General features: G+C 52.4%; 1 protein-coding gene across 1 annotated transcript in view; it reads left to right on the top strand.

The window, feature by feature from the left end:
• The window catches only part of e2f2 (E2F transcription factor 2), a gene marked incomplete at its 3' end in the record, with an annotated part of 12,253 nt that extends 3,543 nt beyond the window's left edge, over positions 1-8,710 (top strand). Inside the window, exons 2-7 of the mRNA XM_083683865.1 lie at positions 4,332-4,434; positions 4,979-5,198; positions 5,828-6,015; positions 6,281-6,390; positions 7,199-7,439; positions 8,436-8,710. Coding sequence (XP_083539991.1) covers positions 4,332-4,434; positions 4,979-5,198; positions 5,828-6,015; positions 6,281-6,390; positions 7,199-7,439; positions 8,436-8,710 — 1,137 coding nt within the window. The remainder of the gene's footprint in view (positions 1-4,331; positions 4,435-4,978; positions 5,199-5,827; positions 6,016-6,280; positions 6,391-7,198; positions 7,440-8,435) is intronic.
• Between the last annotated feature and the right edge of the window lie 1,290 nt (positions 8,711-10,000).

The following is a 10,000-nucleotide window of genomic DNA, read 5'->3' as shown; positions in this document are numbered from 1 at the left end:
GCAGGTACATAACATTAACACACAGGCCCACATGCATACAGTGATATTCACTGAAGGTGTGGGTAGAAGGTGTGTGTGTGTGTGTGTGTGTGTGGTGTGGTGTGTGTGTGTGTAGAAGACGTAGCCTAGTCAGCAACAGGCATGTTATGTAACCCCCCCACACACACCCTGCCCTATATGAAACTAGCTGTTCCAACGCCCCCAGCAGTAGATGTCATTAACAACATGGCTGCTCTCAGCCTGACAGGGATGTGGCTCAACGCAGGAATGGAACTCTGGTATTTGGTGTGTGTGTGTGTGGGGGGGGGGCTGACTGTAATGCCCCATGTCGTTACGATCAAGCCCAGGTAGATTACCCTGACAGGCAGACAACCTCCAGCCCCCCCCCCCCCCCCCCCCCCTACTCTCTTTCGCTGCCTTCTGTCATGACGGCCCCCCCTCCATGGACCCCTGCAGGGGACCCCTATTCAGCCTGGGATCAGGGTTCTGGGGTGTGAGATTGCCCACTTTGTCCTGTGTTTACACTGAGCCAAAAGCTGTCTTTCACCTTACCCCCCCGCCCCAGGCCCCACTCCCTCACGCTGGCCCATGAGTCTGCTGCCCTCAATGTGGGGGTTTTGCATTTCAAAGTCCCTCCAACCCCCATATGGACCCCCCCCCCCCCGACACCTTGACGATGTCATCAGCGATGCAGGCCCGACCTTTCGTTGTGGTTAGTCGCTGGTCACATGGGTGTGCCTGGCGTAGGTCTGGGTCGGACCAGGGTCGGACCAGGGTGGGTGAGAAGAGGCCAGGGTGGGACCGGGGTCGGACCAGGGTGGGTGAGAAGAGGCCTTCCTCACGGGCGTATTGAGACTTGTCTGTGAAGTGAACTGTTCATAATCTGTCTATACTGTTCATAATGCACATATCCTTAGATTTTTCTTTTAATACTACTGTTAATACACTGCACATATCTGTACATACCTGTTTATACTGTTCATACGGCATTCCATATTTATTTATTCTGCTATTTACTCTAATGTTACTGTTAATACATATATACTGCTAGACTGCATTGCCTATACAGCTCATATGCTGCTTACACTGTTCATACTGCATTAAATTTATTCTGCTTATAATGCTACTGCTAATTCATATACTGCTGACACTGCACTACTTATACTATACTGCACTACTATACTGCTCATTACTGCACTACCTGTTCACACTGCACTTTTCTGCTTTTTTGCACTTCTGGTTAGACGCTAACTGCATTTCGTTGTCTCTGTACTTGTACTCTGCACAATGACAATAAAGTTGAATCTAATCTAATCTAAATCTAAAAAGTGGCAACACAGGTTCTGGTTCTACGGAGGCTAGCTAGCCTGCAGCGGGGGCTGCTGTTGTTGCTGAATGAAATCCCTCACGTGACTGAGGCCAATTCTGATGTGTGAAATGTCTAAGCCCACAACCGGTGAAATGGCGGGAGAGAGAGGGGGAGGGAGGGAGGGGAGGGAACTGAGAACTAAGCTCCTGCAGCTTGTGGGTGTAGCCAGGGTGAGGCAATAACAGCAGACTGGGTGTTGAAACTGTTAGTCACTGTCAACTGGATGAAGGGAGTTGTGTGGGGAGGGAAGTGTGTGTGTGTGTGTGTGTGTGTGTGGGGGGGGGGGGGGGGGGGAGGGGGTCAGTAGCTGTGTGTGTGTGTGTGTGTGGGGGGGGGGGGGGAGTCAGTAGCTGTGTGTGTGTGTGTGTGTGTGTGTGTGTGTGTGCGTGCGCCCGCCCGTCCGTGTCCTGTGTGTGTGACTGTGAGAGAGAGACAGGAGTTATGCGTCTGTGTATGAATTCTTTCAGCGGTTGAGTGATTTTGTTTCCCGTGTGTGTGTGAGAGAGTGATGTGTGTGTGTGTTGGGAGACAGCTCTTGACCAGCAGACAGTGTGTTTGCAAAGCGCTGACTCACCACTGACAGCTTCATACAGTACAAACTCAGAGGCCTCTCTGCTCCTCTACCAAGCTGCAGGGGAACCACCCATCAGAACAGATAGATAGATACTATAGATAGTATCTATGCATCTATAGTATCTATCCATCTATCCATCTATAGTATCCATCTATAGTATCTATCTATCTATAGTATATATGCATCTATCTATAGTATCTATCCATCTATAGTATCTATGCATCTATAGTATCTATCTATCGATAGATGGATAGATAGATACTATAGATAGATAGATACTATAGATAGATACTATAGATAGATAGATACTATAGATACTATAGATAGATAGATAGATACTATAGATACTATAGATACTATAGATGTATAGATACTATAGATAGATAGATACTATAGATGGATAGATACTATAGATGGATACTATAGATAGATGGATAGATACTATAGATGGATAGATACTATAGATAGATACTATAGATAGATAGATAGATAGATTCCCCTCTGTGGTCTGTGTCATTAGATTCCCCTCTGTGGTCTGTGTCGTGACCACCTCTCCTCTGTGGTCTGTGTCATGTGACCACCCCCACAGAGGGCTTTTCAGATAACAAAGGGGTCACGGTTTAATCCCTGAAGTAACACCGTCTGGGTGTGTGAACAGATCCGTACCCCCCCACCCCCCCCCCCCCCCACCCCCCTCCAGTCCTGCCCTGCCCCAGGCTGTGTCATTTAGACACTTCCTTCCTCTTTACTGGGCAGGAATAGGAAGCTATGCCTCATCTCTGGGTGAACTGGTTTTCGCAGGGTTGGTGAACTGGTTTTCGCGGGGTGGTGAACCAGAGGAAGGCTCGCCTGGAAAGGGCTGGGATAAACCAGGAGACCATGACTGTTTCTCCTACAGTGTGGAGACTGTGGGTTCTCCTCAGGCTGAGGAGGTTCCCAGGACTGTGTGTGTGTGTGTGTGTGTGTGTGTGTGTGTGTGTGTGTGTGTGTGTGTGTGTGTGTGTGTGTGTGTGTGTGGTAAGGATTAGACAGGTCCCCTCCACCTGCTGTGGTCCCAGATGTCACTAACAGGTGGACGTGTCAGGAGGACCAGGACAATGACACCCTTCTCTCTCTCTCTCTCTCCCCTTCTCTCTCCCCTTCTCTCTCTCTCTCCCCCCTGCTCTCTCTCTCTCTCCCTCTCTCTCTCTCTCCTTCTCTCTCTCTCTCTCTCCCCTTTTCTCTCTCTCTCTCTCTCTCTCTCTCTACCCCCTGCTCTCTCTCTCTCTCTCTCTCTCTACCCCCTGCTCTCTCTCTCTCTCTCTCTCCCCTTCTCTCTCTCTCTCTCCCCCTCTCCCCTCTGGTTCAGTGAAAGTTCACACACTCACACAAGTCTGCAGTAAGGATGAACTGATTGTTAATCCATGTGTTGTACATGTGCTAGGAGACCCACTCCAGGTGGTACAGCAGAAACAGGCCTGTTTTTCAAGCTGTCTGTTTTGGGAGTGTAAAAGGGATGGTTTGCTCACTGCTGTCTACCATCATCTCAATGAGAGCCTAGAGCTTTCCTAGAGCCGGTAGCATAGCATAGAGCCTGTAGCATAGCTTGGAGCCTGTAGCATAGCATAGACCCTGTAGTATAGCATAGACCCTGTAGCATAGCATAGCATAGAGCCTGTAGCATAGCTTGGAGCCTGTAGCATAGCTTGGAGCCTGTAGCATAGCATAGAGCCTGTAGCATAGCATAGCATAGAGCCTGTAGCATAGCATAGCATAGAGCCTGTAGCATAGCATAGCATAGAGCCTGTAGCATAGCATAGAGCCTGTAGCATGTTCAGGCTCCAGCCTGTGGAACATACCTCAGCCTGGTTTGATTGGCAGGTTGAAGGTTTGATTGGCAGGTTGAAGGTTTTATTGGCAGGTTGAAGGTTTGATTGGCAGGTTGGCATGGAGACAGACACGTGGTTGCCATGGCAGATGCTGAAGCACAACACATTTTCATTCCACATGCCTCTCTGTCCAGCTGTGGTGTGTGTGTGTGTGTGTGTGTGTGTGTGTGTGTGTGTGTGTGTGTGTGTGTGTGTGTGTGTGTGTGTGTGTGTGTGTGTGTGTGTGTGTGTGGTCAGTGAGGCGGAGGGATACAGCCTAGGCCTCGTCACAGCTGTGTCACTGGGGGGGGGAGGGGTAGAAGTGTGTGTGTGTAGGGGGGGAGAGAGAGATAGAGGGGGGGGGAGCAAGAGAGAGGGAGGGAGGGGAGGTAAAGGGGAGAGAGAGAGGGGGAGAGAGAGGGTGAATCAGTTCACTGAGGCCCCAACCAGCAGGTACTAATTACCCAGTGTGTGGGTAATTGTGTGTGTGTGTGTGTTTGTGTGCTCTCTCTAACCCCCTGCTCTCTGCCCACCCCCCCAGGCCAAGAGGAAGCTGGACCTGGAGGACCCCCTCTACCTGCCAGACTTCCGGACCCCCAAAGGGAAGGGCAGTGCAGCAGCGGTCAGGGTCCCCAGCCCTAAGAGTGAGTTCTGCAGTTGTTGCCTTATGGATGTAGTCCAACATGTCTCCTGTGTTACTATGGAGATTATTGTAGGAGATAATATCCAGGGTTCTGGATTGCATCATCAAAACCCGACTTACGTTTATTCATGTAAAAATGCCTCTCCCTGTCCTCTCCCTGTCCTCTCCCTGTCCCCCCCCTGTCCTCTCCCTGTCCTCTCCCTGTCCCCTCCCTGTCCTCTCCCTGTCCCCCCCCTGTCCTCTGTCCTCTCCCTGTCCTCTCCCTGTCCTCTCCCTGTCCTCTCCCTGTCCCCTCCTGTCCTCTCCCTGTCCTCTCCCTGTCCCCCCCCTGTCCTCTGTCCTCTCCCTGTCCTCTCCCTGTCCCCTTCCTGTCCTCTCCCTGTCCCCCCCCGTCCTCTGTCCTCTCCCTGTCCCCTCTCTGTCCCCTCCCTGTCCTCTCCCTGTCCCCTCCCTGTCCTCTCCCTGTCCCCCCCCTGTCCTCTGTCCTCTCCCTGTCCCCTCCCTGTCCTCTCTGACCACCATGCCTCTCACGTCTGTCCCCCTAGCGCCCAAGTCCCCGGGTGAGCGGACGCGCTACGACACGTCTCTGGGTCTCCTCACCAAGAAGTTTGTGGGCCTGCTGAGCGAGTCGCCAGACGGGGTTCTGGACCTGAACTGGGCCACCGAGGTTCTGGAGGTGCAGAAGAGGCGCATCTATGACATCACCAACGTCCTGGAGGGGGTCCAGCTCATTCGCAAGAAGTCCAAGAACAACATCCAGTGGATGTGAGTAGAAACTAGCCCCTAGCCTCTACTCCCTAGCCCCTAGCCCATACTCCCTAGCCCATACTCCTTAGCCCCTACTCCCTAGCCCATACTCCCTAGCCCATACTCCCTAGCCCATACTCCCTAGCCCATACTCCCTAGCCCCTACTCCCTAGCCCCTAGCCCATACTCCCTAGCCCATACTCCCTAGCCCATACTCCTTAGCCCCTACTCCCTAGCCCCTAGCCCATACTCCCTAGCCTCTACTCCCTAGCCCCTAGCCCATACTCCCTAGCCTCTACTCCCTAGCCCATACTCCCTAGCCCATACTCCCTAGCCTCTACTCCCTAGCCTCTACTCCCTAGCCCCTAGCCCATACTCCCTAGCCCATACTCCCTAGCCCCTAGCCCATACTCCCTAGCCTCTACTCCCTACTCCCAAGCCCCTACTCCCTAGCCCCTACTCCCTGGGCCCTAGCCCATACTCCTTAGCCCCTACTCCCTGGCCCCTACTCCCTAGCCCCTACTCCCTGGGCCCTAGCCCCTACTCCTTAGCCCCTACTCCCTGGCCCCTACTCCCTAGCCCCTACTCCCTAGTCCCTAGCCTATGCTGAAGTGTGGATGGAGATACTGAGGTGTGTCCCCTCCCAGGGTGGGCGGTGTGTTCGAGGGCTCGCCAGGCGGGGGGGAGAGGGCGCGTGCTCTGAAGAGGGAGCTGGGGGAGCTGGAGAGGGCAGAGAGGGCCCTGGACGACCTCGTCCTCACCAGCACCACACAGCTCAAACAACTCACCGACCACAAAGACAACCAAAGATATCCTTCACTGGAAAGTCGTGTGTGTGTGTGTGTGTGTGTGTGTGTGTGTGTGTGTGTGTGTGTGTGTGTGTGTGTGTGTGTGTGTGTGTGTGTGTGTGTGTGTGTGTGTGTGTGTGTGTGTGTTCTACAATGTTCTCTCCACAATCCACCCTAGATTCTTGCCTCCCCAGTAGAGAGGACAGGGGTGGTGGTGGGTTAGAACTGTGGACCTTATCTGGATGTGACCGAGGCAGCCTGTATGCCGTGGTTCTGTGATTGGTTTGTTCCTTGACTCCACCCCCACGTTAGGCTATGTGACCTATCAGGACATCCGCTCCATCGGCAGTCTGCAGGACCAGACGGTCATCGCTGTCAAGGCGCCCTCGGAAACCAAGCTGGAGGTCCCAGAGTCCTCTGGGGTGAGTGTGGGTGTTACTGGTGCCAGACGCTTGTCTGATACCAGCTAGCTTAGCTTAGCATAGATCTGGAGCTGTTTATCCTCTCATGGTGAGCTAAAGGCAGGTTTAGACTTTAGAAGTGTTTGGTGTGAGAGTTGGTTTGAGAGTTGGTTTGAGTCTAAACATTGAGTTTTTTGCTGAACAAACGAAGCGAAACGGACCAAACTCTGTCTCAGCGCTTTAGCCACACGAGCGATGCACGGTTAGTTTAGATCCTGCCAGAAAGTGGACTAGGTTAGTTTAGATCCTGCCAGAAAGTGGACGAGGTTAGTTTAGATCCTGCTAGCTGTGAACAGAAAGTGGACTAGGTTAGTTTAGATCCTGCCAGAAAGTGGACTAGGTTTGTTTAGATCCTGCCAGATCCAACAAACTAGGTTTGTTTCCTTGTAAAAAAAAAAAAAGAAAAGGAGTGGATGCTTCAAGTTTTAGCAACAATGTTTGACTCCGTAACTGAACCTGAAACTTTCCTGTACGAATTCTCACTTCTCCGCAGCCGAACGTACACTTTCACTCTCTCATAAACTCAGCCAGGAGCAAACGTACGCAGAGGAATTAACATGTTTTGCAGTCAACATCTGGTCAGATGTGTCTGTGAAGGAGGCCGGCCTCCGATTTCCCCAACAAGTCTGAACAATGAGAACGTTTCCAAACGGATCTGAACTAAACAAAGCTAAACTAACTGCACGGGTCTGAACACACAGCCTCAGGCCCATTCCTACCTGTCATCCTGACCTCTCTCTCTCTCTCTTGTGACCCCCCCCCCCCCCAGGGCTCCCAGCAGATCTACCTGAAGAGTAAGAATGGACCCATCGAGGTGTACCTCTGTCCAGAGGAGGGGCTGGAGGACGCCAGCCCGGTCAAGAGCACCATTACCCCCAAGAAGGAGTATCCCCTCCCCCTCCCCCACCACCTGCCCCACCACCCCCACCCCCTGGGCCCCCCCGCCACCCCCACCCACACCCCAACCGTGGCCCCACACCACTACCCAGTCAAACAGGAGCCTGTGGAGGGTAAGCTGGTCTGGGGGGAGGAGGGGTTGAGGGAGGGAGGGAGGAAGGGGGGGGACGAACCGTTGGATATTTGTTTAGGATTAGCAGCTTCCTGAGGCTCAGTGGTTGATGTTGGTGGTTAGCATGCGTATGTAAAGCAAACTATACCCTCATTCACACTACAGAGCCGAACCGAGCTATACTGGGCTATACTGGGCTGTACTGGGCTATACTGGGCTATACTGGGCTATACTGGGCTGTACTGGGCTGTACTAGCCTGGGCTATACTGGGCTGTACTGGCCTGGGCTGGGCTGGTCTGGGCTAGGCTGGCCTGGTCTGTACTGGGCTATACTGGGCTATACTGGGCTGGGCTATACTGGGCTGGGCTATACTGGGCTGTACTGGCCTGGTCTGGGCTGGGCTGGTCTGGGCTAGGCTGGCCTGGCCTGGGCTGTACTGGGCTGTACTGGGCTGTACTGGGCTGTACTGGGCTGTACTGGCATGGTTCAGGTCGGCCCTGTAGTGTGTAAAGTCACTATCAGGCCTCATGCATTGCCTCGGTTGGGTTGAGCATATTTTCATATTTTCTAAGAGGTAGATTTTGATGGGTTATGAATCAGTCTGTAGATTACTAGCAGATGATTAAAGCATTAATCTCGCTCTGTAGCCTTCCTATAAATCCACGTCAATGATTTTCTGAGTTAAAGAAACAAAATAATCGATCTAAATACGGTAAGCAGTGGAGGCAGAAATCAGAGGACAGGTTCATTGTAATGCATGGAACAGAATGAGGAATGGTATCAAACATTGTAACGCATTACAATGAGCCTGTCCTCTGATTTCTACCTCCACCAGCCTCCCCTGATGGTATATGTTATCTTTACATCCAGTCATTAACACCTCTCCTCTCCTCTCCTCTCCTCTCCTCTCCTCTCCTCTCCTCTCCTCTCCTCTCCTCTCCTCTCCTCTCCTCTCCTCTCCTCTCCTCCCTTCTCCTCTCCTCCTCCCTCCTCTAGCTCTCCTCTCGACACCACCTGCAGTACCACCCCCCACCACCAGCAGCAGCACCACCACCTCTCTCCTGGACGTGGAGGGTCTCCTGGGCCTGCCTCCCAGCCTGCTCCTGATCACTGAGGACCAGCTGCCCTGCCCCTCCTTCACCCCTGACCCCAACTTCGTCAGCTTCTCGCCGCCCCTGGACCACGACGACTACCTCTGGGGGCTGGAGGACGGGGAGGGCGTGTCTGACTTCTTCGACACCTACGACCTGGGGGATCTGCTCCGGAGCTGAGGGGGAGGAGGGAGGGAGGAATGGATGGGAGTATGTTGACCCTGTCCAGAAACAACCCCTGGTGTTGGTCACTTGTGTAGTTCTGAGAGGACTGGATTGGTATATGCCTGACTGTAGCAGCTCAACATCGCCCCCTGCTGGGCAAGTTGGGCATTTCACCGTCTTGATAATGCCTATTCAATCCTCCCAGGCAGGCGAGGAATTTAACTTATTATTTCAACTGATTTTCGGGAGCATTTTTAGAGGCATCCTGGGTTGTTTCTGGACGTCAGGGACTAGGACCCTCTGTACGGGGCGGTGGGGGGGGGGGGGGGGCGGTGGGGGGGGGGGGGGGGGTTACACTATGAAGCCATCTGTATTTGCTTTAGCCATGTCTCTTTGATGTTGATCATTTGTTGTCAATAATTTGTTTACAAGGGTGTGTTTTTTATTGCAAAATTATTTGTATTTTTGTGTGTGTGTGTGTGTGTGGGGGGGGGGGGGGTGGTCTGGAATTTAGGGTAGGACTGGGACAGGGTAGGACTGGGATAGGGTAGGACTGGGACAGGGTGGGACTGGGATAGGGTAGGACTGGGATAGGGTGGGACTGGGATAGGGTAGGACTGGGATAGGGTAGGACTGGGATAGGGTAGGACTGGGACAGGGTAGGACTGGGACAGGGTAGGACTGGGACAGGGTAGGACTGGGATAGGGTAGGACACTGGAGGCCTGACTATCCAGCCTATAAAGCTCTCGTTGACGTGTTTTTTTGATGTAAAGTGGACGGTCTCCGTCATGTCTCTAACATGTATGTTCTGTCTGAACATACAGACAACATGTTTTAATGCATATCAGATCACCAGCGGATACAACTAAACCGGGGCATTATTGGGGTAAGGGTTAATTAACTCTCAGGAATTGTTTCTTTCTTTCCAAAGTCTAAAATGTGTGTTGTACCACGCTCTGGCCACTAGGGGGCAACATTGTATTATGTCAGCTTTAACTCACCAGCTCTACGGGGCTGAAGAATCACTGCCAGTGTGAAGCTAGCAGGAACCAAACCAACCCTGTGGCTCCTGTGTCAACAAACTTAATGTGAAGTTTCAAAGAGGTTGTAGGTTTCGGTCTTCACACTCCTATTTTTAAAGGGGGGGTCTGACGTGTATATCTGACCTGGCTTCTACCTCAACCCCCCCAAGGTTTACGACATAGGGTCCGGTAGTGTGCAGTTGCTATGGCGATGCGTGTCCAAAACATCAGGTGACTGACTACCTAGTTACCATAGACCATGTGACTGACTACCTAGTTACC

This window comes from Argentina silus, assembly GCF_951799395.1.
Source record: "Argentina silus genome assembly, chromosome: 13".
NCBI classification, from domain to species: domain Eukaryota; kingdom Metazoa; phylum Chordata; class Actinopteri; order Argentiniformes; family Argentinidae; genus Argentina; species Argentina silus.
This window is presented reverse-complemented; position numbering and strand designations above follow the sequence as displayed.